The 27718-nt window shown below is 48.7% G+C and overlaps 1 protein-coding gene and 1 long non-coding RNA gene across 2 annotated transcripts in view; one reads left to right on the forward strand and one right to left on the reverse strand.

Moving 5' to 3' along the window:
- Positions 1–1037, reverse strand: part of FKBP11 (FKBP prolyl isomerase 11) — a 52471-nt gene extending 51434 nt beyond the window's left edge. The window contains exon 1 of the mRNA XM_083169072.1: positions 807–1037. Coding sequence (XP_083025198.1) covers positions 807–914 — 108 coding nt within the window. The 5' untranslated portion in view covers positions 915–1037. The remainder of the gene's footprint in view (positions 1–806) is intronic.
- On the forward strand, positions 810–27718 carry LOC146057619 (uncharacterized). Its single transcript, XR_014469755.1, has 4 exons — positions 810–1191; positions 19736–19890; positions 25115–25230; positions 27532–27718. It is a non-coding gene; the product is annotated as an uncharacterized LOC146057619 (long non-coding RNA).

Consider the following 27718-nt stretch of genomic DNA (forward strand, 5'->3'; position numbering starts at 1 on the left):
TCTATATGCAATAGGTACACAGCAGGGTCTGTTACCTGTGTGTTAGATACAGTAGGTTCAGAGGGGCTATGATCCAAGCGGTTACCAGTGTGCTGTTACCTGTGTGCTAGATGCAGTAGGTACAGGGGGACTGTTACCTGTGTGCTAGATGCAGTAGGTACACAGTGGTACTGTGATCCAAGTGGTTACCTGTGTGTTGCTACCTGTGTGCTAGATGCAGTAGGTACAGAGGGGGACTGCTCCCAGCTGTTGACAGGCTGCTGTTACCTGTGTTCTATATGCAATAGGTACACAGCAGGGTCTGTTACCTGTGTGTTAGATACAGTAGGTTCAGAGGGGCTATGATCCAAGCGGTTACCAGTGTGCTGTTACCTGTGTGCTAGATGCAGTAGGTACAGGGGGACTGTTACCTGTGTGCTAGATGCAGTAGGTACACAGTGGTACTGTGATCCAAGTGGTTACCTGTGTGTTGCTACCTGTGTGCTAGATGCAGTAGGTACAGAGGGGGACTGCTCCCAGCTGTTGACAGGCTGCTGTTACCTGTGTGCTGTTACCTGTGTGCTGTTACCTGTGTGCTGCTGTTACCTGTGTGCTGCTACCTGTGTGCTAGATGTAGTAGGTACAGAGGGGGACTGCTCCCAGCTGTTACCAGTGTGCTGTGTACCAGATGCTACAGGTACAGGTAGGGGATGAAAGCAATAATAGTGATGAGGACAGGTTAGGGCTTCATGGGTTAGTGCATGTGCAAGGTCGTATACACGTGGACTTGTACAACTTCTTGTGTGTATGTGAGCGGCTGCACTTACCAGAGTCTCGATCACTAGATCGGTGATATTATCACTCTCCGATTCCTCTGTCTGGGCCCCGGTCAGTGCGGACGAGCAGAGCAGAAGCAGGACGAGAGCTCTGACCATGGTGTGAGCAGAGTGCGGGGGAGATGTGACAGCTGCCGGGAGAGAGATGTAGCAGCAGCGGCAGTTACAGTAGCCAGCTGGATGGGAGCGTGGCAGAGAAAGAGAGAGGAGAGGAGGAACCGGCCGCTGCAGCGCCGCCTCTAATACCAGCCCCCAGACCCACTTATCGCTGCCCCCATCATCCCGACCTATAATCCTGCACACAGCGCTACTGCTCCCTGCCTCCCATACAGAGCTCCACCTGCATGTGCGGCCGCCGGGTCACACCTTCCAACCTGTGAGTAGTAACCACTACGGTACTAAGCAATACTACTGTTTGCTGAAACACACGCTCGGCTCATCTGTATTATTAATGTCATGTACACTACAATTATTAAGAATTATTTCAATTATGGTGGACGTGATGTCGCGCCAATGGGGCACATACTGTACATCAAAAGAGCAATACTGCATTTTGCTATCATCAATGGCAGTAAGGGGCTCAGTAATCGCCCATTCCGCCAACCAGTAAAGGGGTCGATCCTATTAGCTGCGATTAATTCGCCAATGGGAATCATTACAGAAAGAATTCACAGAAAAGTGGGTACTTGTGTACTTTCACGGCGCCAGCATGAGTCCCCTTGCGGGCTCGGTGGCTCGCTACGCACGCCACGCTATCTAAAATCAACTCCATGCCAACGTGGATAGTGGGGGTACGAACTATACACTTTGGCATGGAGTTTTCAGCCCCGCAGCTGGGCACAGATGCACAGTGCCATGATGGCGCCGTGAAACTACATAAGTACCGAAAAGTGCCCATAGGGTAGCAAGCAATTTTCGGGACTATGTAAAAACCGGACCCGGACTACACTCCGGACCGCCGGACAGGACATCAAAATCTGCAGTCCGGAGCTTGTAGGGTCCGGTCCGGGGGTGTCTTGTCCGGGGGGTCCCTGTTATAGCTATCACCAGGGCCATGGGAGAGGGGAGATTACAGCCTCCCCGTGTGGTCCGGACCGTCCGGTTTTTGCTACATGCCCGGACCATACAGGGAGGCTTTATTCTACCCCTCCTCCTCTACCTGGTGACAGGTGTCACAGGCAGCCCCACGGACAGGACACCCCCGGACAGGACACCCCCCCACCGGAGGCTACAAGCCCCAAAATGTAGAGATTGTTGTCCGGTCCGGCGGTCCGGGGGTTTTGTCCTGGTCCGGTTTTCACCCATACCTGCAATTTTCAGTGAATTCTCGCTGAAACCGGCCTGCGAAGGGTGCGACATCAGGTGCCGTTGCTGCCATTCAACACCTTGGCATATAGCATATTTGCCCTGTGGGCACAAGCTTCAAAAAGCAATAAAGTTGAGAGTGATAAACAGCCAGCCAATCAGCTCCTAACTGCCATGTTACAGGCTGGGTTTGAAAAATGACAGGTGGGAGCTGATTGGCTGATTGCTTGTCACGCTCCAAATTATCACTTTTTTTTATTCAATCAATTTTTATTGAAGAGCTTGATACATCTGGCCAAGGGAGTGATGTCATAATGTCTCATCCAGTCCATTTCTAAGGTGTAGAGGACTACCTGAAAAATTGTGAGTGTCCCGCAACTTGTGGGAGAATACGCAAGTACTGTATGCTTTACTAGTGTATTCCGTGATCCCAGTATGAGAACGATGGTGACCTTACAGACAGAGAGAAAGCCAAGAGTGTAGCCAGTGTTGTAAGTAGTGGATTGGGGAGGGATGCAAGATAAATATATTGGTGCCCCCCCCCCCCACACACCACCAACACTGCGCTGACGGCGATAGAAGCCCATAGGCTTCTATAGGGTATCGCCTGCCCGGCGAAGACGGGGTGGACGGGTAATGGTACATAGGAAAATGCGGTAAAACCCCCGTTTTACCGCATTTTCCCTTTAGTACATCCCGCCCTTAATGTTTGTCCGGACATTATGGGAGTGCGTTATCCCCTCCTGCCGGGGATTCGCTTCCTCCCATAACGAATTCTGCGTAGGCGTATGGCGGTGTCTTTTATGCATGCGCAGGATACCTTGTCTGCGATGTGTACCCGATGCATGCGCAGTTTTCCATGTTCGGTGCCGCTTGCTGGTCTCCGGCGTCTTCAAATTAAAATTGCGCATGCACTGGGTAATGTCCGCAGGGGATGCTGTACATCCGGCGCATGCGCAGTTTTCATTTGAAGAAGCCGAACACAGCAGGACTCCTGCAGCTCCAGATAATTCTGGTGCTATCTACATGAGACGTTAAGAGGAGCGCGCGGCCACCAGGGAGCATAATAAATAAGGTATGAGGCAGGCACCCACTTGCCACTACCGTATGTGCGCTATGCAGCCTGCCCCGAATCTCCGCGCGCTAAACACCCGAATCACGGGTGTCATAGATAAGGAAAAGCGCTATCCCCTGCCATAACGCACGGGGATAGCGCATATTCCCCTGATCGACGTTTAATAAATCTACCCCTTAATTCCGAGTGGCAAAAAGAAAAGCTGAGAGATCTAGTCAGCAAGGACAGCAGGGGGCGCTTTGAGCTGCAACTGTTAATGACGCCAGCAATACCAAAGGCTGTTTATGAACTGACCGAGGTTCAAGTTCTCAAGCTGGATTTGATCTCATCTGCAAAGCTTGTAGGAGCAGTGTCTCAGTTCAAGTCTCTGTCTGGGCTTCACATCAGTGAAAATGGACCCTGACACATACCATTATTTCCAGGAGCGGTTGAAAGTCCTTCATATTAGACTCACAGACTTATGCCCCTTTCAGACCGCACTTAAAAACTGGTATTTTGACGATTTTTAACCGTTTTAAAACGGTAATCTGTCTGAAAGGTGCAGGACCACGTTTTACAAAAGCTGATTTTGTAAAACAGTTAAAATGGAGGGTCCTACCCATTTCAGACCCGGTATTTTGGCATCAAAATCGGGTCTGAAACGGTATTTAGGACCCAGCCAATGAGCTGGGTCCTAAATGCAGCGCAGTGATTATTTAATGAGCGCTCATTAAATATTCACAGCACTGGAGTCGCCCCCCCGCGCGCGAGGGTCGACTCCCCACACCCACCCACCCCCCGCAATGTGTTAAGAAACCCAGTGTTGCAAGTAAGGGGGTACGGCATGGTACGGAGTACCTGTAAGAAATATGTTGCAGGTACGCAGTACCACTCACCCACTGTCAATTCTATTTTTATTTTAAGTCTAAATATAATGCACCCGCAGCCCGCCCACCCAGCGTTATGATTGGTGCTGTATGCAGCTACCAGCTACTGCTGATATAGTCACACTGACAGGCATCAGTGGCGCCGACAGCATGAAGAGCAGGCTCCACAATTGTAAGCACAAGCTGCCCGGCTCTCCCCCAAGCAAGAGCCAACCCACCCCCTGTCATTCCCTGTTTCTCATTCCCTGTCTCCTGATGCCACGCCACTATTGTCATTTAGTCACTCCTCTAGCTTTGTGTGACCACGCCCCCTCATGACACATAGCCACACCCATTTTTGGTGGAAGCTATCAGTACCACCAAGAAAAAAATTCTACTTGCACCACTGAAGAAACCCCCCTCCCTGTGCAGCCGGTACCTCCGTAATTGTGGATCCCGGCAGTGCAGTATGGTCGGAAGCACTCATGAAAAAAAGTGTCTTTCAGAAAATGGCTGCCCCATAGGAAAACTTGTTTTAAAAAACTGTCTTTCGTATGGGGGCAGCCATTTTCCGAAAGTCACTTTTCTTATAAGAAAAATGGCTGCCCCCATATGAAAGACAGTTTTTTAAAACAGGTTTTCCTATGGGGCAGCCATTTTCTGAAAGACACTTTTTTTCATAAGTGCACCCGTCCATACTGCAGTGCCGGGATCTGCAATTACTGAGGTACCGGCTGCACAGGAGGGGGCAGGGGGGCACTGTAGTTAGTTGGGACAGTACAGGGCACATCACTGCAGCAGCAGAGCACTGCAGTCAGTTGTGACAGTACACTGCCAGTGTCTAAAAACCGCACTTAAACGGTAATATACCGTTTAAGAGATGCGGTGTGAAATGGGTTTTACCTGGCAGACCTGTTTTTGGAAACGTTTTCAAATACAGTGTCAAAGCCAGTTTTGCGGTCTGAAAGCAGCATTAGAGGAGCTTCCATCTTGGATAAGGAACCTAATTGATCCTAATTGAACTGCATCTTTACGGCAACCTCAATTGTTCCCACAACAAATCTATACGCTTACAGTCCCTGCGTGGCCTATCTGTCCTCAGATCTCTTTATCTGACAAGCAAATTGTTCCATATACCATCAGCAGTGCTTGATGTGGCTGCACAGCTGACCACTCTGAGCATACAGAATGGAGACACTGAGCTTAGGGGTAGATTTATTATAGCGGCGCTAAACACGCCGCTATAACAGTTCCTGCTTCGCCTCAGTAGCGAGGCGAAGCAGGAGGAGATCCCCAGCGCAGCTCAGAGCCAGCAGCAGGGACAGCGCTGTCCCTGCTGTGGGTATAGGGGCATTGCCGCCTGCAGCTGTCGAAGTTGATAGCTGCAGGTGGCAGAACGGTCAGCGATGCTGACCGTTCAGACATTAGGCAGGAGGCAGGCGCGCACTATGAAATATCGAAGCTACGCTATGCCTCCTGCCCCACAGTGCCGCACGCTAGACACCTGCTCGCCGGGTGTCATAGATCAGGGGAAGCGCTATCCCGTGCTTTAGCGCATGGGGAATAGCGCATATTCCCCTTTTCACCACTTAATAAATCTACCCCTGAGAGTGTCTGGATGAGAAAGGAGATGAGACAGAGGGAGAGATAGAGAGAGAGAGAGAGAGAGAGAGAGAGAGAGAGAGAGAGAGAGAGAGTGTTGGAGAGAAAGGGAGAGACAGGCAGATAGAGGGAGTGTCAGAGTGTTAGACAGGGAGAGAGAAAGGGAGACAGACATAGGGAAAGACAGAGTGCCATATTTAATGCTGCTCACCGCGGCCGGCAAGGGGGTTAAACAGCGAGGATCACAGAAAACCAGCGATCCTCGCTGTTTAACCCCATGCCGGCCGCTCGCCCTATTCAACGTTCCGGAAGAATCCTCACTGTCACAGGACAACGAGGATTTCTCCAAACAGAGAAACCTACGACTAATGCAGTGAACCCCCTGCATTTAGCTGTGGGTTTCACTGCTTCTGCAGCTGCATACGCCGATTCCACCTTGCTAAAAAAAACGGAGCGAGGGGGAATCGGCAAATGAGGGGGGGGGGGGGTGGTCAGTTGACTGCTGACAGGGCAAGTGGTGACAGCGAGCAGGAAGCCCTGCTCGCTGTCACCGCTCGCCCACGGCATTAAATATACCCCCGAGAGGGGATGTCAGGGAGAGAGAGAATGGGGTAGAGAGACTTTTTGAGAGGGATTAAAGAGACAGGGGGAAGCAGGAGAAAAGAGGTGGGAAGGAGAGCTATAGAAGAAAAAAAGAAAGACTAGAGGCTGAGAGATAAAGAGAAAAATGATGCAGAGGGAGTGAGAGAATGTTGAGAAAGCATGTGAAAGAGAGATAAAGAGGAGAGAGAAGGGTGGGAGAGAGAGCAAGGGAGTTATAGGGTGAAAAAAAGAGAGGGGGTTGGGGAAGGGAGCAGGGGATAGAGAAAAAGAAGAGAGGCATATGGAGAGAGAGATGAGACAGACAGGGAGAGGGAGGTAGAAAGAGGTCTAGGGAGAGAGATGAGACAGGGAGGGAAGGGAAAGTGAGACAGCCATAGAAAGAGAGAGATGAGGCAGGGAGGAAGAATAAGTGATTGAGGGGCAGATTTATTAACCTTGGAGAAGAGATAAACTGGAGATAAAGTGGAGAAAAGGAAAAAGGAGATAAAGCACCAGCCAATCAGCTCCCAACTGTCTTTTTCAAACACAGCTGATTGGCTGGTGCTTTATCTCCTTTTTCCTTTTCTCCACTTTATCTCCAGTTTATCTCTTCTCCAAGGTTAATAAATCTGCCCCTGAGAGAGGCACAGCGAGAGAGATGAGATAGGGAGTGAGTGAAGTAGGCATAGGGAAGGAGAGATGAGACGGGGAGGAGGTGGGAGAGTGATAGAGGCAGAGGGAGAGATGAGACAGGGAGGGAGAGTGTGAGAGGCATATGGAGAGAAAGAGAGATGAGACAAGGAGGGGGCGGGAGAGAGCAGAAGAGAGAGTTGAGACAGGGACGTGGATGTAGAGTGAGCGAGAGAGGGGGAGGGATAATGAGAGAGTCATAGGGAGAGAGTGATGTACACTGATAACACTTTTAACCACCTGAATTAATCTGGGTTTTTGAGCAAAAGTGCACAAAAACCCGGGATTACAGGCAGTGGAAACGCTCCTAGTTGAAATATGCCGGGTCCAGATTCAATCCGTTTTTAAATCTGGGAAGCGAGTGGTGTTGAACACGGATTCAACCTGGCTCACGGTTATAAATGGGTAACCAGGTTCTATGCGACCCGGGACCCAGAGGTGTAACGTGGAGCCATGGTGCCCAGAACAAGCTTATTTCATGGCACCCCCCTCTGTGCCCTCCCCCATGGCAGTTTAGTGCCACTTCCACGTAATGCCCCCTGTAGTGCTGCTTACCGACATAATTCCCCTGTATTGACACTCGCTCTTAATGCCCCCAGTAGAGCCTCACCCATAATGCCCCCAGTAGTGCCTTGCCCATAATGCCCCCAGTAATGCTGCTTACACACATTATGCCCCCTGTAGTGACACTCGCTCAAGGAGCCTCCTGTAGTGCCTTGCTCATAATGTCCCCAGTAGTGCCTCGGTCATAATGCCCCCAGTAGTGCCTCACACATAATGCCCCCAGTAGTGCCTCACACCTTATATGTCAAGTAATAATTGCCTCACGCTGGCTCAGCACCCGCCTCTGCTGCTGTCACCCACCCGGCATTATGCCGAGTATGGACAACAGTGGAGAAGGTTCACAAGCCAGGTCACACCCGGGTTAGAGCTGTGTACCAGGGCCGCCGCTAGTAATGTTGGAGCCCGGGACTGACCTTCAGCCCGGGCCCCCAGCAGCACCCCCCCTCGCGCATGCCGGCACCCCCCCCCGCACACGCTGGCACCCTCCCCCTCGCGTGCCGGCACCCAGCCAATTACTATTACTTACCTGCGGTGGTGGCGGCAGAGCAGCATCTTCTCCCTCCGGGCGCCGGGACTCGAACGGAGCACTCACTGCACAGTGCAGCCTGCAGAGCGCCGAGCCCCTCTGTATCCTAGGCTCGGCGCTCTGCAGGCTGCACTGTGTATTGTGCGTGCCTGTCCGCCGGCACCGGGTGGCATTGTGCAGGTGCGGGGTGCCGTGCCACTGTGGGCAGCTGCCCGGGCCCCTTCAGAGACCGGGGCCCAGGACAGCTATACCCCTGGCACCCCCCTGTCTGCTGCCCTGCTGTGTACTATATGCTTGGTGCAACCCTTTTTTTTGGTATAAAAGTGGTACAGGTTGAGTATCCCGTATCCGAATATCCGTTATCCGAATTATTCCGAAATACGGACATTCCAGAAAGTGAAAATTTTTTTTGGGGCTAAAAACACACTGGGGACATATGTAACAGCATCACTGGGGACATGATATGTAACTGGCACTATATATGTGCAAGACAATGATTGCTTGGCATTCAAATTCAGTGCTGAGATAGTACACACATTTTGTTTCACGTTTTGAAACCTTGTTTTTTGAACAATTAAAATATATTTGTGTGAATTTTATGTGGTAATAAAATATATTTGTGTGTATATTATGTGTATATTATGTGTTTATACAGCATAAATGCAAGATACTTCAAAATACATCATTGAAATATTAAAATATTCCGAAATACGGAATAATCCGTTATCCAAATTCTCCTGGTCCCGAGCATTTTGGATAAGGGATACTCAACCTTTATAACACATACACTGATACTAATACTGACAAATACACTGACACAGGTAGGAAACTACTGTATAGAGTCTATCTGCAGACTCCATGCCAGCTTTGCTCCTGTTGACAGCACAGTAGACTCTGCCAGAATCTATTGCTCATGCAAATTATTTGCATGGGCTGAAACGGCATGTGGTTATATGACCTATGGTGTCACGCCACCGCATCCCCTTCTTTGGGGCCATGTCCAGCCCGGGCCCCATCAAATGCACCAAGTCTTCAAGAATGTGGTGGGAGTGGCGGGCCAGCATGCAAGATTTGTCCTAAGGCATGGTGTCGGGGGCAGCACTGCACCCACTATATTGAGCAATCCTGTGCTGCAGCTCTGCTGGAATGGGCCTCAAGATGGCCCAGGGTGGAGGCAATAAAACATGTTTAATCAAAGTCCCACCATACTTTCGCTTTAGAATACTTTATTTAATTGATATATATATATATATATATATATATATATCGAAACACAACAAAATCCCCAAAATTGCGCTTAAATATACACACAATCAGTGGTCGCTATTGGACACTTAGGTTCCCCACCAGTAGGAACCCAACAATTTCTACTAGCCACAATAGTGTCTTCAGCGCCCTATGTGCAATAAGTAATGTCCATTCAACAAATAAAATTATATAAAAATAATGAAAGATGCTTGTAGCTTCAGTTTTTCTGGAAAAATCCTGTTTATTTGATCACTACCCCTGTGATAGTGATCAAATAAACAGGATTTTTCCAGAAAAACTGAAGCTACAAGCATCTTTCATTATTTTTATATAATTTTATTTGTTGAATGGACATTACTTATTGCACATAGGGCGCTGAAGACACTATTGTGGCTAATATATATATATATATATATACACATACGGGACGGCGGCACTCACATTCAACAAGTAAACTGAGTCCACTCAGTGCTTGAATATTAACGTTTTCGGTTTACTTAAACGTTAATATTCAAGCACTGAGTGGACTCAGTTTACTTGTTGAATGTGAGTGCCGCCGTCCCGTATGTGTATATTTGGACAACCAGTCCTAGGAAGGCACCGCACAAGTTGGATTACAAATATCAATTGGAGTGCCGAGACTAAGACACTAGTATATATATATATATATATATATATATATATATATATATATATATAATTAAAAGTGTACTGTGGCCTAATTGTATGTTTTAATTTGTGAAACGGTAAGGAATATGCTGGTGTAACATACATAAAGGTTTATGGGGGAAACGTAATAGGATGAGAGATTCAGAAAGTGAGAAATCTCCAGTTTTTTTAAAGCAGTTTTTTACACTGCAAAATCAAAATAAAAAAATGTAAATGATTGCCGCTTTAAAAAAACCTGGAGATTTTTACCAAATCTCTCACTTTCTGAATCTCTCATCCTATTAAATTTTACCCATGGTCTTATTAGTCGGAGAATTCACATCCTTATGCAAAATGAAAAGACTGTTAAATAAACAGGGAGTGACTCCCTAAATACAAACAATCCACTTAAGCGCAATACATTTGTTTCCGTATTAGTCAAGGAATAACCTTGATCCACCCAACTCCTTCATTACAGTGCAGATGTATACACCACTACAGAAATTTCTATCCTGGTCCATACACTTAATGTCCCTGTATAATTACAGCTGCATTTGCACAGGTAACTATTTGACAAAATAAAAGAGCATTTACAGTTGTGCATATTAGTAAATGATCTTTATTGCTGTCACACATTTACAACTGAAATGAATGGGTGTAACTGAATTGTATTAGATAATAAGCACTAAAACCAAGTATGTAATTATTATCCCTTAAGTGTCCAAACAACACTTTTACTGGTTCTCGTGGTGCAGTGAAGCCCCAATGGACCATTCAATTATATTTTCTATTTCACTAGCAAATGTAATTCCTTTAAAAGACAAACAAAAAAAGATATTTGTCTTAATACATTTCATTGTATGTGGTGACTGTAAGTGCTAGTCTGTGCTAGCAAATTGCCAACTGACAGCTCTGTAAAGGACTTAGGGGACCATTTATCATTGGATCACATCGCAATATGCGTTCCCTTCAGTTAAATGTATCAGAAACAACTTTATTGGCCAGGTATATTCAGGGCCGCCGAGAAGGGGGGGGGGGGGGGAGCCAGTAGCGCACGCAGGGGGGGTTTCTGAGTACCCAGAAACCCCCCCAGGAGTTCAAGGGCCCTAGGCTGAAAGCTGAGGGTCCCCTCTTTCCATGGGTACAAGAATTTTTAAAATCGGCCCTTGGGAACCGGAGATATCTGACTTCAAAGCAGTGGGCCCCATCCAAACCTGTTAATTGCAATTCCGTCAGATATTTCAGGTTCTGTCTGATGTAGAGGTTTTCTGAGGGTATATTCCAAAAGCTGGGACTCTCCCCCTTTGATGGACACTAGTAGATTGTCTCTACTGTTCCCAGAACCAGAGATATCAGCCTTCCAGCAGCTGGTTACTGCTCCAGCTTCACACACCTGGTATGTAGTTTTATATACTTGTTGGCAGATTGCTCTGCCTCCTGAACTCTGATCCCATAGTCCCCAATACCGTTTGGTAGGTGGGATTCTCTAGTTTTGAATTCCATTAAAATCTAAGAAATCTATTTTTGGGAACTGGAGATATCTGCAGTCAAGCAAGCTGTCCTCCCACCAGAAAATTATGAATAATAAGCCCACTCCACTATACACCCCCTCCTCTGCTTATTAAACATCCTCTACCACCCTGGAAGTTATGTATCAGTGCCCCTTCATTCAGCCCAATGCCCCCTTCTCCCACCCCATCTCCTACCATCTGTGCAGTAAAGGGGTAATTGGTGGAAATTACTGATCCAGGCCCTACATGCTGAGCGGTTGATACCCCTACCACCCGTGGGACATCAAAGCTTCCCCCACCCCTACCGCTGAAGGATCGGTAGGGGCCCCAATACATTGCTATGCCCAGGGGTCTACACTGCTGTTGATGCCCCTGTATGTATATATATATTATTATTATTATTATTATTATTATTATTATTATTGATATACATTTGGTCTATCTATAATACTTTAACTGACCCGACATAAACTGGGTCACCAAAGTGTCCATCTCCGTGCTTTGCCCCGCCCCTCTGGAAACCCCCTTCTGAAAATCCTGCGTTTGCCCCTGGGAGCGGGTATTAATTACCCGGGCCCAGGCGCTGGAGGAGCCTGACGGGCTTCCCCCTCCGTCCCTCCCGTGCAGCAGCAGCAGCACACACCTACAGCATGTGGTGTGCTGACAGCAGGCTCAGCATGTGCGTCTCACTGACAGCATGAGAGCTCATGCTGAGCCTGCTTTCAGCACAGCACATGCTGAAGGTGTGTGCTGCTGCTGCTGAGGGGGGGGGGGGGGGGAATACCAACAACCCCCCCTTGACTTTAGACTTTTTTTTTCACCTCCCCTAAACATTTTGGGACATGGCCTAATCGCGGGGTGGCCATGCCTCCCGTGATCAGGCCACATCCCAAAATTTTACCGGGGCCCGTCATACCTCTCGGCTGCCCTGGGTATACTCGTGTATACTAGGATATTTTTGCAGTAACATTGCATTGCATCGCCAAGCAAGACTATGTAGGGGAAAATACATAACACATAACAAGCATTACACGTGCAGGATCAAAGTGGACTCATCTATCTATGAGTGTGTATAGAGCACGACATATTAGATATATTAAATGTTCTTTTACACATTAGACTTTGTTCAGTTGACGGCAGCTATTGTGAAGAAGCTTTTAGCGGTTGTGGTTGACTTCGCATGGATGGACCTGTAGCGTCTTCCAGATGGAAGCTCTTTAAACAGGATGTGGCCAGGTGCAACTTATCTGCCACAAATAATTTCCCGCAGATTCAGGGACAGGGGCCCTGAAAGGAGCCCGTCCCTGCACTCTGCTTTGTAGTGTGCCAGGGGTCTGCACATGCGTGGTTAACGCTGATCCCCAGCCGACCCTGCTGACCGCACTGCCCCGCCGAAGCCATAATGGGTTACCACCAGGGTTAGGGGGAATGGGGTGGAAATGAGTTCCACCACCTCAAATGGTGAGGTGGAACATTTTAACCTCCATATTGGCCCTGCACAGTAATTCTCACAGAAAAGCATTGTAGTTTGCAGAGGGATGCCAAAAACCCTACCACTGGCCCTGTCACTGCCTGAAGGGAGAGGATGCGGGGTAATTAGGTGGCATAGAGAAATGAGTTCCACCACCTCTGCATGACCACTTTAAGCCCTGGTTACCACCATCTCATAATAGCCATCAGCCTGCCACCCACAGTCCAGTAGTGGCGGGGACAGCCCAGGTCTGGGTCCCCTGAAGAGGGGACCCCTTTATTGGGGGGATCCCCACTACCCCAGGGACCCAGGCTGACCACCACGATGCTCATGCTTTGGCCAGGGACCCTTTTGTAAAAAGTTGTGGCATGACAGCCCGGTGCTGGTTCCCAAAATACGGGTTCCCCTGCTACTTTTCCCCCCCGTATTTTGGAAACCAGGACTAGGTCAAGAGCCTGGTGCTGGTCATAGAAATACGGGGGGACCTCATTTGGGGCCTTATTCTGGTTGGTGCGGCCGGGCCGTATGCTTACGTCCCGGGGTTTTTAATGATCTGCGCATGCGTACATTCGCTAATGCGCAGGCGCGAACACTCCACAACGCTTACGGACGGGTCTCTACGTGCGAAAAAACCTGTACGCGAGTGTACGGGCATTGGGGGCGGCATAGGGGCGTGATGAGGGGAGTGGCCGAAATAATGAGGGAAAATGGGCGTAAATATGGGCGTACACGGGGGTGTGCACCAAAAATGAGCGGTGCTACTACCGCACGATCGACTAAAGCACCGTTCATTTCGGACACAAAACAGGTGGCCGCCAACCGCCATTTCAAACCACCCCTACAGATACCGCATGCCAGCGTGCGCCTGGGTTAGCTAATTTACGCTGATTACTACCAAACACATACACCTGAATGTAATAACCAATGCTGCAGTCTATTAAGTCCAAACCATGATTTCACTACCTGCAAGCCACACACAGCACTCAAACACATTGGAAGCTTATCTTTCTATACTTCTCTACATTTAAAGGTTTGTTTAATTTAAGGTAAGAATCTTTGTAAGACCTGCTTATATAAGCTAAGGTAGGTATTTGTTAAACAGTTAGACACATTCACTACGTGCTTTCATAGACTTTACACAGTAGCACACTCAATCTACACAAGTCGACATGTGTCAACGTGTTCACTCTAATACAAACATAGGTTGTATTGTATTTATGATACAATAACATAAACCACATCTAACACCTACAAAGGATGTTTCAGCAATGTTTTAAGCCCATGGCCACTATTTTGCACATTAATTAATTCAATCAATTAATTAATTTTCATAATTATAGTTGAAAGGCAAGATTTGCAGGTCCATATATGTGAAGGGTATGTCAGCGTACACGGACGTACGCTCACTCTCACGAGCGGTGACATAAGCTGACTTTTCTATTGAAAACAATAGGGACCCGTCCGTGCAAGCTGGCGTACGCTCAGATAGCCGCAAGAAGTCGGTGGGAAGACGGCCGAGAGACGTCCGTAAACGGTGGTGTACGCTCAATTGTACGCCAGTTGTCGGAGTGTAAGGGCTGGCCCGTCCGTGTACGTTGGCGTACGCTCAATTGTACGCCACTCCCCTTTGCCGATGTTTCTAGCCGTACGAATGCGGCTGAGTTGTGGGTGGACTTAACCCCAACGGCCGCGTACGGATAGCGTACGTTAATAGTGAACGTACGCACGTTTGGCCGCTACGATCAGAATAACCTCCTTGATTTCCCCCTGTATTTCTGCAACCAGGCTGGTTATAGCTGGACGGGGGGACCCCACGCCGTGTTTTTTTAATTATTTGTATACTTTTATACTCAGAGAAGCCTAAATGGACCCATGCAGGCTTCAGCCAAATATACGCCTGGATAATGAGCATTTTCCAGTCGTATTTTCTACTGAATTACCGGACAATTTCAGATTGAACGCTATGGCTATATATGGCCAAGTTCTATCAATGGTGTATTCATTCGTGCACCAGATTTTGTCTGAGCTTGCCGTAAAAAAAATACGTCAAATCAACCAAATTTGGCTGATAGGAAATTAGCTGATGCTAATTACCAGCCGTATTTGACATTGAATAGGTACAAACTTGTGCAATTGTACCCCATCAATCTTAGTAAATTTCTCCCAATGCGTCAGTATCAGTGCTGCTATGACAAATCATCACTGAATACATACAAAGTAGCCAACAAAATATTATCAAACCTTATTATTCAAACCAATTCACCTGGATATTTCCACTACTGGAAGCAGGCTAAAATCCTAGTAAATGTAAAGTAGTAACATTGATTTATGTTAATACAGTGTTATTATCTTCCTTCAGCAGAATTGCACACACATTATTAATGACATATTCTTTACCCTGATATATCTGATCTATAAAAATCACATTAAAATGTTTAAAAAACGTCATTAAAAAAAACATTTTTAAATTGGACTGCTCATTTTTCCTGAATAAATCTCATGGTTAATTTAGCTTCCAATTGCAGCCTACGTTTAAGAAAATCGCCGCCTCTTAATGGGCTACAAACTTGTTATAGTGCTAACTAATGGACTTGAGAGAGTTGATGAATATAGTAGCTAAAATGTCTAGACACATATTGTACTGTATTTAATGTCACCTTGGGCAAAACTGTTTGTCATAGAAACCTGCAAACACAGCGGCAGCACTTACCACACTGTACAGGAAAGGGGCAGAGCTTAGCACATATTAGCATACACATCTCTCCTATATTTTTAGACAGGTGAAGAGGGGCAGCACAAAATTAGGGGGCGTGGCTTAGTGGCCTTCAAATCATGTCATTCCTGCAAGGCCACGCTCCATTTTCGCCACTGTGGGAGCCTGCCAGCAGCTCCGTAAGCTGCGCACAGCGTCTATTCTCCGGATGACAGGGGGGACTCGCCGGCCACGGGTGGGACGCAGGAATGTCCCCAAATACTGCAACATTCCCGTTGAAAGCGGGACATTTGGGAGGTATGCATACATGTTATGGTTTATATATGATTTATGGTATTATGGGCCTGATTCAGGTTGGCTCACTAGGCAGCATACATTTGCTGCCTAGTGGGCCCATAAACACCCCCCACCACCCGACCGAACGCACATCCCACCACTGAATCCCTTCGGTACCATGAGAGGAGATGTGTAGGTGAACACATACCCTCGCATGCGGGGGTTATAAAAGCCACTCTAACGTCATGTGATGTCAGCTGCCCACTCCAAGCAGGCCTGCTTCATAATACATTGGCCGATCCCCTGCTACCACCCCCTGCCATCCCTCTCCACAGTGAACGGCCCGGCAAACTCGTCGAAGCTATTAGCTGTCGGGGTTTGCAGATGCACAGAAATGCCTGAAATGCTGTCAGAGCAGTGGGGCCCTGGACAGTTGTACCCATAGCAACCCCCTGTCGGCTGCCCTGCTTGCATCAGTGGCCCTGAGTGGTGGAGCGGAAGTCCTGGCGGCAGTGGCCTTGAGTGGGAGAGCAGAAGACCTGTCAGCAATGGCCCTGAGTGGGGGAGGAGAAGACCCAGCAACAGCGGTCATGAGCGAGGGAGAAGACCTGGTGGCAGTGGTCCTGAGCGAGGGAGAAGACCTGGTGGCAGCAGTCCTGAGCGAGGGAGAAGACCTGGTGGCAGCGGCCCTGAGTGGGGAAGGAGAAGACCCAGCAGCAGTGGCCCTGAGCTTGGGAGCATGGACCAAGGCTCCTCCCCCATGAGGTGCTGTTGCGGAGACCCGAGATTACACATGGTGGGTGGTGGTGGGGTGGTAGAACAGATGGAGGAAATTAGGATTTACAAGATGTCTATCACAGACTGCCCCCCCCCCCCCAGCAACCACCCTCTTTTTTCTCTCTCACTCTCCCACTTCCTATTTTTCTCTCCCCCACCCCAGTGTCTCTCCTTTATTTTTCTCCCCCTCAGTCTTCCTCACACTCTTTCCTTTCTTTTTCTCCATCTGTTCTCCCCCTCCATCTCCCTCTCATCTTTTTCTCCCTCCCATGCTCGCCCCACTCCCTCCTTTTCTCCCGTGTGCTCACTCCCTCTCCTTCCCTCTCTTTTTCTCCATACGTGCACCCCCTCCATCTCCATCCTCTCTTTTTTCCCTCATGTCTTCCTACACCCCTTACCTCTCACTTCTGCGCCCCCTCACTTTCCTCTCTTTGGCCCTTATTCTAATTCGGACGGTACGGCCCGCGTGCGGCCGTACCGCCGATGTTTTTACTCTGCACATGCGCAGAGGTGAATCTGCGCATGTGCAGCCCCCTTCGCCGCAGACGTATTTCGTCCGCCGCAAAGGGGGCGTATAGGGGCGTGAGAGGCATCATGCCCTCATTTCCCTATGTGTACGCCCCGCGTTTCATGGGCGTTCCCATGCAAACGCGGGGCGTATGCATGGAAATGAGGCCATGACGCAACTCATGGGGGGGGAAAGCTGACGTCGCCGGATGTCAGCTTTCAGCCCCCATACAAGCTACCACACGGACGATTGTCCGTGTGGTCTCAGCTTGCGGGAGCTGCCGCGGCGTGCGGACCTGCCTTCGATGGTCGACGACCATCGAATGCAGGGGGCAGCTCCCACCATGGTGGAGGCGTACGCCTCCACCATTTTTATGCGGATCGCCAGCCGTCCGTGTACGGACGGCCGTGGCGATCCGTAGGGTGGGCGGGGATTGGTTTGTGCGGCCGGAGCCCCGTGTGCGGCTCTGGCCGCACCAACCAGAATAAGGGCCTTTATCTTGATCCTGTACTCCCCCTCCATCTACCTCTCTCTCTATGCTCTGTGCTATCTCCTCTCTTTCTCCTTCCTGTGCTCTCCACTCCCTCTCTCCATTAAGCTCCCCTGCCATCTCTCCTCTTTTTCTTTTTCCTGTGCTCTGCCCACTTCCTCGCTCTCTCCCCTCTCTTTTTCCTACTCCCATGTTCCACCCACCCCTTCCCTCTCACCCTTGCTCTTTATCCCTGTCCCTCTTTCTAGCAACCCTTTCTCACTTCCCCTCTATCACTCTAGTCTCTCTAAATCGCTCTCTGTCCCATATCTCCTTTTCTTCTCTGTCTCTCTGTTAACCATCTTTCCGCACTTCCCTCTCTCCATTTCTACCCTCTATCTCTACCTGGCACTGTTTTACGATATCCTCTCTCATTTCCTGGCTCTCCACCTTTTTCTCCCCTTTTTGACATCATCTCTCTACCTGACATCCCCTTTCTTTCTCACTGACACTCTCACTCTATCTTGTTCCCCTCTTTATTTCTCTCCCTAACGATCTATCTCATACATGCCTACACTTCTTCCTACTTCCCCTCTCTGCCCCACCCAATCTCTATTCTTTTTTTTCTCCTGTGCTCCTCCCCCTTTCTCGCTCCTCTCTCTATCACTCATTCCCTCTTTTTTCACAAACACTCTCTCTCTCTCCTTACCACCACTCTCTCCCTCTTTCTTTCTCTCTTTCCCTGACACCCCCCTTGTTGCTCATTCAGGGGCATTATAGTGACGATGGCGGGGGGGGGGGGGGGGGCTTTCAAGATTTTGCTATGGGGCCCACAAAATTCTAGTTACGCCCCTGGCATTAGGCTTCATTCTACTTCTAAATACTCCAACATTTTCATGTAAAACTAAGCAATGGGAGTGGGGGTGGGCTTGGAAAAATAGTGAAACCTTGAACTGCTGAGTCCCGGGTGCCGCAGTAACATACACAATAACATGTATCTATCTATAAGGGCAAGATGCAGCAACATTAAAAAAGTGTCCAGCCTCCAAAAATGCAGTTTTTGGAGGTTTAATTGTGTCCTGCATATGTACCAACCCTGAGTGAAATGTATTCTGTAGCTTGGATGAGGTGGGCAATGCCTTCTTCAGATCGGCATGGCCTTTGGCATATTTGCCTACTTTTTCTTGCTCCTCAGGAAGAAGCCTGTAGAGGAGACATCACCGTGCACTGCGTGCAGGACAAAAAGTCATTTTACCCTCCCCCGAGGTGCTGGGAGGGTAGGTAAGTATGCCCCATCTCTCAGCTCTTGATGGTCCTAGTTACATAAACACGCCCATAAACAATTGCACATATATATAGAGCATGTAATTATCTTTTATAAAGGAAAAGGCAGAAATTAAGAGCCTCTTAATTCAGGGCTTGACAAAACCCGGGCAGAGTGGTGGCTTGCCATAGTGGCAGGAGCCGGGCAGATCAGTGGACAACTCACCCAGCTACCGCTGTACCAGATGTAATGAGCATTATGACATGTGGTATAATAGGCAATAGGAATCACAGCGTGTGGCATAGCATGTAATGGGCATTATGGCATGTGGTATAATATGTAATGGGTAATTATGGTGTTACATGTGTAATAGGCATTACGGAACTACAGGGTTGACAACAGTGTTGACTTGGGAGTCGCAGATGGTATGGCCCTTTAAGGGCAGTAGCAAACTCTGCTGAGGAATGCTGTAGTGCTCTATCCTCTTCTCTTGGGAGCTGGAGATGGCAGACAGCAAGAAAGGTAACCTGGCAGGTGAGGAGAGCCAGGAAGCTTTAATATCAGCAGCAGATTGCACAGGGTTTTTGCACAGGGTATCCACAGAGACTCTGAACAGGATCCTGGAGCCTTGGACCGCTGAGGACTGGAATCAGTTGTTCAAGGCAGGGAAAAGGGGCCAGAGGCCTCAGCTATATCCCTCCTGCTGGCCTGTGATTGGCTGCAAGCCGCAGCAGCAATTAAGTCCAGGAAGTACCTGTGCACACCTTTGGTCACATGGGTCAGTGCACAGGTCAGAGTAGCAAGGTCACAGTTAAATCATTGGACACCAGTGTCATGTAATTGCAGGTGTCATGGCGGCACCCATGTGGCATGGGCCTGGCCCGGTACAAGCGTGGAATTCTGGCAAGAGTTCAGAGTAATGCCACTCAGATCCTGCCATGGAGAGTACCCGGGGACGGCACAAGACAGGGGCCTGCGCCGCAAGACACACCAGCGAGCGGGTAAGGAACGCAGATGCGTGCGCTGATGCGAATGTGCACCGCGGTTTCTGACAAAGACTTTGCTGAAAATCTTTCATATAAAAGGTTATTTACATAATGGTTTGGGTTTGAATTCCATGGGTGGGAGTAGGGGCCATTTTATTCAGTGCATTTCTGTTCTTGGGGCTTGATTCAGAACTGATCACTGGTCTGCGTATATTCAGAGCCCACCAATCAGGTAAACGCCGCTCTGCCCGGGCAAAAGACCGCCCATGTGCACGGCTATGATATCATTTGCAGCCGTGCATGTAGGGAGAAATCCATTCACCTGCGCCAGCAATGTATATGTTACTACTATAATAAAATATACATTAGTGGCCAGGGGCAGCAGTATATTATACATTAGGGGGCTGAAAACGGGAGCGCGCACCCGGCGATTTATCGCTGGTGCACACTCCAATCGCTGGCAATATTGCCAGCGATTTTTGCCTGTGTGTACACAGCTTAAGGGAGATAACGAGAGACACCAGATGAGACGGGAGACAGCGAGAGACCTTAAGGGAAAGGGAGACAGTGGGAGAGACCGCAGGGAACAGGGACATAACAAGATACACCACATGAAACAGCGAGAAAGAGCACAGGGGACAAAGAGACTGCTATGGAGGGCACAGGGAACAGAGAGAGTGAGAATGCAGGGAACAGGGAGAGAGCAACAGAGACTGCAAGAAACATGGACAGAGCATTACCACAGGACACACGGACAGAGTGAGACCGCAGGGGACAGGGAGAGAGACTGCAGAGGATGCAGAGAGAGAGATCGCAGGGGATTGCAGAGAGAGATAGAGAGAGACCACAGGGTATGCAGAGAGGGTGTGAGAGAACGCAAGGGATGCCGAGAGAGCGAGAGAAAAAACGGAATTCAGAGAATGAGAGACTGCAAGGGACGTGGAGAGAGCAAGACCACAGGGGGCACGAAGAGAGCGAAAGAGACCACAGGGGACGTGGAGAGAGAGCGAAGGATGCGGAGAGAGCAAAAGAGACTGCAGGGGACTTGGAGAGTGTAAAAGAGACTGCAGTGGATGCGGAGAGAGGGAAAAAGACTGCATGGGATGCAGAGAGAGAGAAAGAGACTGCAGGGGACATGGAGAGTGTGAAAAAGACTGCAATGGATGCAGAGGGAGGGAAAGAGATCGTAGGGGATGCAGAGAGTGTGAAAGACACTTCAGGGGATATGGAGAGAGCAAGGGAGACTGCAGCAGATGTGGAGAGAGCGAGAGAGACTGGAGGGGACAGGGAGAGAGACAGCAAAGAACTAGGAGATAGTGAGACTACAGAAGAGAGGGATATAATGAAAGATACTGATGATAGGTGGTGCCTCTCCCATGTTATGCTCCGCAGCAGGCAGGCAGAGAGAGTGCCAGGCCCAGCCTTCTCCTGTACAGGAAAAAACATTTTGTATCCCAATTGCACACTGAATGAGAAAATAACTACATATTAATCAGATAATACAGAGATCTTGGTTGCATATATCTGCAGATATAGGGCTAAGCCCCCAGGCCGTGCGTCAAGGCCTCTCTGTCACTGGGGGTCCCTAATACTGGGTATGGGTCTGGGGTGTGGGCCCCCAACATGCCGACACAGGCTGAGGACTCCAGGGCAGCACACAAATGAAAATTAGTAAGGGTTAATAAGAAGCACATAAGTGCTATGTAGGGAAGTGAAGGTGGAATTAAAATACAAAATTTATACAATGTGATAGGAAAAATAAGAGTTAATAAAGTGTTAGGGTGTGCTAACCTGGAGCAGACCAGCCCTACCAACACAGGGGGCACCACATTCCCAAACCCATCCCATAAGCAATAACATATATGTCTGGGCTTAATAGCCCAGTGTAAGGCCACATGATAATGGCGTATAACGTCTGAGAGCCAGCTTACCTGGAGATACCCCTGGCTTCTCCAATGGCACTCAGGTGTCAGCAATCCCTCCTAATGCTGACCCATCTATGCCTCTGAACTGCACAACACTTTTGTTGGTAAGCTGCTCAATCAGAGGTGTGTCATTCAGGTGCCAAAAGGGAGGGGTAATTCTGTCTAGGAAAAAACATTTTGTATCCCAATTGCACACTGAATGAGAAAATAACTACATATTAATCAGATAATACAGAGATCTTGGTTGCATATATCTGCAGATATAGGGCTAAGCCCCCAGGCCGTGCGTCAAGGCCTCTCTGTCACTGGGGGTCCCTAATACTGGGTATGGGTCTGGGGTGTGGGCCCCCAACATGCCGACACAGGCTGAGTACTCCAGGGCAGCACACAAATGAAAATTAGTAAGGGTTAGGTTAATAAGAAGCACATAAGTGCTATGTAGGGAAGTGAAGGTGGAATTAAAATACAAAATATATACAATGTGATAGGAAAAATAAGAGTTAATAAAGTGTTAGGGTGTGCTAACCTGGAGCAGACCAGCCCTACCAACACAGGGGGCACCACATTCCCAAACCCATCCCATAAGCAATAACATATATGTCTGGGCTTAATAGCCCAGTGTAAGGCCACATGATAATGGCGTATAACGTCTGAGAGCCAGCTTACCTGGAGATACCCCTGGCTTCTCCAATGGCACTCAGGTGTCAGCAATCCCTCCTAATGCTGACCCAACTATGCCTCTGAACTGCACAACACTTTTGTTGGTAAGCTGCTCAATCAGAGGTGTGTCATTCAGGTGCCAAAAGGGAGGGGTAATTCTGTCTAGGAAAAAACATTTTGTATCCCAATTGCACACTGAATGAGAAAATAACTACATATTAATGTACATAATTAATTAATATGTAGTTATTTTCTCATTCAGTGTGCAATTGGGATACAAAATGTTTTTTCCTAGACAGAATTACCCCTCCCTTTTGGCACCTGAATGACACACCTCTGATTGAGCAGCTTACCAACAAAAGTGTTCTCCTGTACAGGGCCAGTAGTATCAGCAGGGAGGAAAGAGAACTGAAGTTTCAGGAGGAAGAGAGCTGCACAGCACGGAGAGACGGAGAGCTGACCTAGTGCTGGGGGGTCCTGAGGGGGGATCCTGTCTGTGAAAGGGCCTTTATAGGGTAGGTAGACTTCTCATAATCTGGCCCTGCAGTAAATGCTGTCCCCCCCCCCCCCTATGGGGTCCCCATTTGGATCTACCAGCTGCCAGCAGCATGGCAGCAGCCCCTCTCATACAGGACAGGACAGGAGCGTGCACTGCAGCCTAGCAGTCTGACATGACAGCCGGGTGACAGGCAAAGGAGCCGTCCCGGCTGTCAGCTATGTGTACACACCACTAGCAGGTGGTGCCCCCCTGTCTAGCCCGCCACTGCAACAGATGCCGGCGCCCACTACAGACCCCGCTGCGCTCACTCCTCCAAGCAGCCGTGGGGTCTGCCACATGGTGGCTACGCAACTGTTACCCTGCTTCCCCCCCATATGTCACAGCCAGGGTGGGTGCTAGGGTGTTCGGTGCCCCCCTGCAAGCTTTAAATGTATGGTCTATCCCACACACCCATGAAAAGAATAAAGTGAGCCACATAATACCACCTCTAATTCAAATGATTCCCCACCGTGCAAAACAACATAGCACCTATTAAAAACGAAACAGTGCACGTGTAGAAATGTAGGGCATGGCTGTGTGGGACAGGGAATTATGCAAACCGTAATGCCAATTACACATTATGCCACACACGTAATACCCATTACACAATATGCCAAACAAAGTAATGCCCATTACAAATTTATGCCACATAAATGCAGCTTACCTACATACAGTACTCATTGATAGGGTTTTCTTGCTCTTTGCCAGGGGTAACATGCCAGGTGCCAGGGGATGTTTCTGTGTGCACTGCACTGTGCACTAAATGATGAGACAGCCGGGCAGAGCGGTGGAAAAACGGATGTCTCAGAGCAGGTCCATCCGTCCGTGGTGGGGCTATTTCAAATGATGTGCCGGCTCACACTCGCGAGCCAATCGGTGCTCGCGGCCCAGCATCTCCTGATTGGCTGTCGGGCCGTGAGCTCCGATTGGCTCATGAGTCGCGAGCTGGCACATCATTTGAAATAGCAGATGGACGGATGGACTTGCTCTGAGACATCTGGGTTTCCCACCGCTCTGCCTGGCTGTCTCCTTTAGCGATGCAGGCAGGGACAAACAGTGGGGCAAGGTGAGCTGACGGAGGCGACACCGCTCTACCTCCAAAATGGAACTGACGGAACGCAGTTCCGCCCTGTTCCGGCTCACTTAAACCCTGCTGGGCAGTGGTGCCCAAAATATGTACATTGCTGGCCTGTGCCAGCAATGTATATATTACTGACTAATAAATACAGTATATATACATTGGTGGCCCGTGGTGCCTGTAATATATACATTGCTGGCATGTGCCAGCAATGTATATATTACTGGCTTATAAATATCATTGGTGGCTAGTGGTGCCAGTGATATATACATTGCTGGCATGTGCCAGCAATGTATATATTACTGGCTTAAAAAATAAAACATTGGTGGCCCGCGTAAGCATGGCTGAAAGTCTCTGATCTTTCAGCCCGGCTGCCATACACACCTAGTGATGATAGCTCAAATATGAGCCATCATCGCTAGATGTGCTGCTAAAACCAGCAGACGCTCCACTTTGCTAGCAATCATCGCTAGTCGGGCATCGCTTTCCTATACACACTTGGGCCTTTAGGCAGCTGATAGATTAAACCTCAGCTTAGTAAAGTAGAAGCAGTCCTCACTTGGGGGCCCATTTATGAAGGATCACATTTACAATACCTACAGCGGCAGTGCAGTATGTAGCCCCTAGGCTACAAAGGGCTACCGCCACTTCAGAATGGTGGTAGTCCAGGGACGCGAAGTGCTGCTGCCCGATGTTAATACATCGGGCAGGTTCGCATCCCCATTGAATACCCATAGGGGATGCGACTGGTGGCGGTGCAGGAGGGATCGCAGCAGGGATCAGAGGTTCCTGCTGCAGTCTCTTCTACATACATTTGGGTGATAATTGATATTTGCGGCTAACCCCCTGTAAACAGGTGTTTTCGGGGATTTAGCCACAAATATTGAATGATAAGTGTGCTGAATATCTTAAATAACAGTCCCCAGACAAGAAAACGCGGTCTAGACCAGTGAAAGCTGCTTGGCAAGATTTGAGATGAGCTTTTGTGTACAGAACCTGTCTTGCAAGCTCCTGACTTGAATTTTTTTTTTTTTGCAGACGGATGCCTCTGGGACAGGATTGGGGGCAGTCCTTTCCCAGGAGAGGAGAAGCCCATCCTCTACGTTAGCTGTAAATTACTGCCCAGAGAGTGCAAATACTGTACAGTGGAGCAGGTGTGCTTGAGAATTCAGTGGGCAGTGTCCTTAAAATGTTATTTATTGGAACGAGAATTTTTGTTGGTCACGGACCATGCACCCTTCCAAACGATGCACATGAACAAAGAGGTGAATGGTCGTGTGACCCATTGGTTTTTACAGCCATTTCAGGGGGCAACATCATCCGGGGAAACAGCACCTCAATTTGGATGCCCTTTCCAGAAGGTTTGCAGGTCCCGATCCTCCAAGCAACCCTATGGTGAAGCTAGGGGAGGAGAAAGAGGATGAGGTGACTGACCTCTGTAAAGTGGTGGAGGGCTGACACAAGGGGCGGGATTCTCTAATAACCCTGGCTGCACATCGCTGGAATCCGCATTGTTAATAATCGCATATGCAGTAACATATTAACGCAAAGGCGATGGCCGGCGATGTGCAGCGGGTCCCCCCTCCCTCCGTGAACCCTCACCCGGCTGTGAGGGCTTCGTTTCCTCTCCCTGCACCTGGAAGCGGTGCAGGGAGGAGGATCACTGGTCCGGGCAGCACAGCAGGAGGCTGCCTGGACACAGGTGAGGGGGGTGCATCACGGATCGGCGGGGGGCGCGCAGGGCGGTGGGGAACACCATCTAGAACCATAGGCTTCCATGGGGTTATGCCATCTAGAACTGGTGTAATCCCCGCAGCGAAGCCCCGGCGGTGGCACTTTGCTGCATATGAAAATGCAGTAAAACCCCCGAAAACTGGGTTTTTACAGCATTTTTAGTTTGGTGCATCTTGCCCAAGTAGAAGTGGATGTTAGAACATCCCGCCTTTCATCTTTAACCATACTTGGCTACCTCCCAGAAAAGTATCGTCAGCCTCCCGAAGCCCCCGTTTGTGTAATGCCTGTATGGTACGATGATGCAATAGTAATGACCACCCCCACCTGTGCACTTTTTTGTATAGCCCCACCCCTGGTCCCTCCTCTTTCATGGTCCAGTCGTCGGCCCAGCTCCCTACCTCCTGGAGTTGGCTGCCCTCTCCCGGGATCTCACAGACCTCAAAGTCAGCAACCCTGTCTTTAATGGTGTATGTGATTCATTGTCACAATATGTGTTCAGGTTTAAACCCTTTAATCTGTATACTGCCCAGTATTTTGTGTAAATTGTGTAAATTTTTAAATTATTAAATTATTCATTTTCTTTTTATGTTTATATTTTATCTTAGGGGTTTAGCATTCCCCCAAACAGCTGCAGGGGATATGATGATTTAAAGGTACTTGGTAGCAAATAGCTTAGTGGGCGATTCTGCGTAAGAAAATCACATTGCATCGCAATGCATGCCGTTTTTGCGTGCATGCGATCGCATTGCACCGCAAAATCACATGCGATCGTATAGGGTGCAATGCCATTTACTTTACTCTACAGTTGTATGAGATGCAATGAGATTGAGGCACCCCCGCAGTATCCACGCCACCCCGAAGCATGGCGAGCGCAGCGAGCCCCGCATCCTACCGACCTTTTCATACCTCCACTATCCACGTCGGCGTGGAGTTGATTTTATATAGTGTGGCGAGCGCAACGAGCCACCGAGGTTGAAGCGTGGCGAGCGCCGAGAGCCCCACAAGGGGACGCGGATTACGTTACATGTATTCCGTGTCTGCTCGCCACGCTTCAGGCTCGGTGGCTCACTGCGTTCGCCACACTATATAAAATCAACTCCACACCGACGTGGATAGTGGGGGTAAGAAAAGGTCGGGAGGACGCGTTCCGCCGCCCCTTGCGGGGCTCGTCACGCTTCGGAGTGGCGTGGATACTGGGGGGGTGCCTCAATCTCATTGCATCTCGTACAACTGTGTAGTAAAGTAAATGGCATCACACCCTATACAATCACAAGCGATCGGACCGCCCGGGGGGGAGGGGAAATAGCAGTGAATAAATTAAATAGGAAAATCGCATTACATGCGATGCGATGCGATTTCACTACGGTACCGTTCGTAGTGAAACTGGGCGCCCTGCTAGGAAACAATTACCGATTTAAACATAGCAACGTGTATAAAATTATGGGTGTCTGATTAGGTGCCTGATTGTTTTTTATTACTCCTGCTAGTGAATGATTTTACAGGTATCTCCCAAATAGCAATGGCCGTTGCCTCCTCATACTTCCTTTGATCAAAGGGAAGCTTTTAGTACTGTGCTATCAGCTTGTAATTTCGATCTAATAGTCTGTTAATTAAGGAGTTTGTGAGCTATTCAATCCTTATAAGTCTCAAGTTCAAACTAGGTTGTGACAGCTGCATTTGTTTGCTTATATTATTTGCTACCATTATTTGCTTTCTTGCAGAACACCGGAAGGCTGGTGAAAGCAACTGAAATGTTCCCTGGCAAAGACAGAGAAGGTTATTATATGATCATCATATTGTTCTATACGTACTGTCAGACAGGTTCAGATTGACTGTTTGTATCTTATAATGTACAGTCACACTGGATTCTACAGATATTAACGTGAAGCCTGATTGAGACCTGAATAC

Source organism: Crinia signifera, chromosome 2, assembly GCF_055691185.1.
Source record: "Crinia signifera chromosome 2, ASM5569118v1, whole genome shotgun sequence".
In the NCBI taxonomy this organism is placed as follows: Eukaryota; Metazoa; Chordata; class Amphibia; order Anura; family Myobatrachidae; genus Crinia; species Crinia signifera.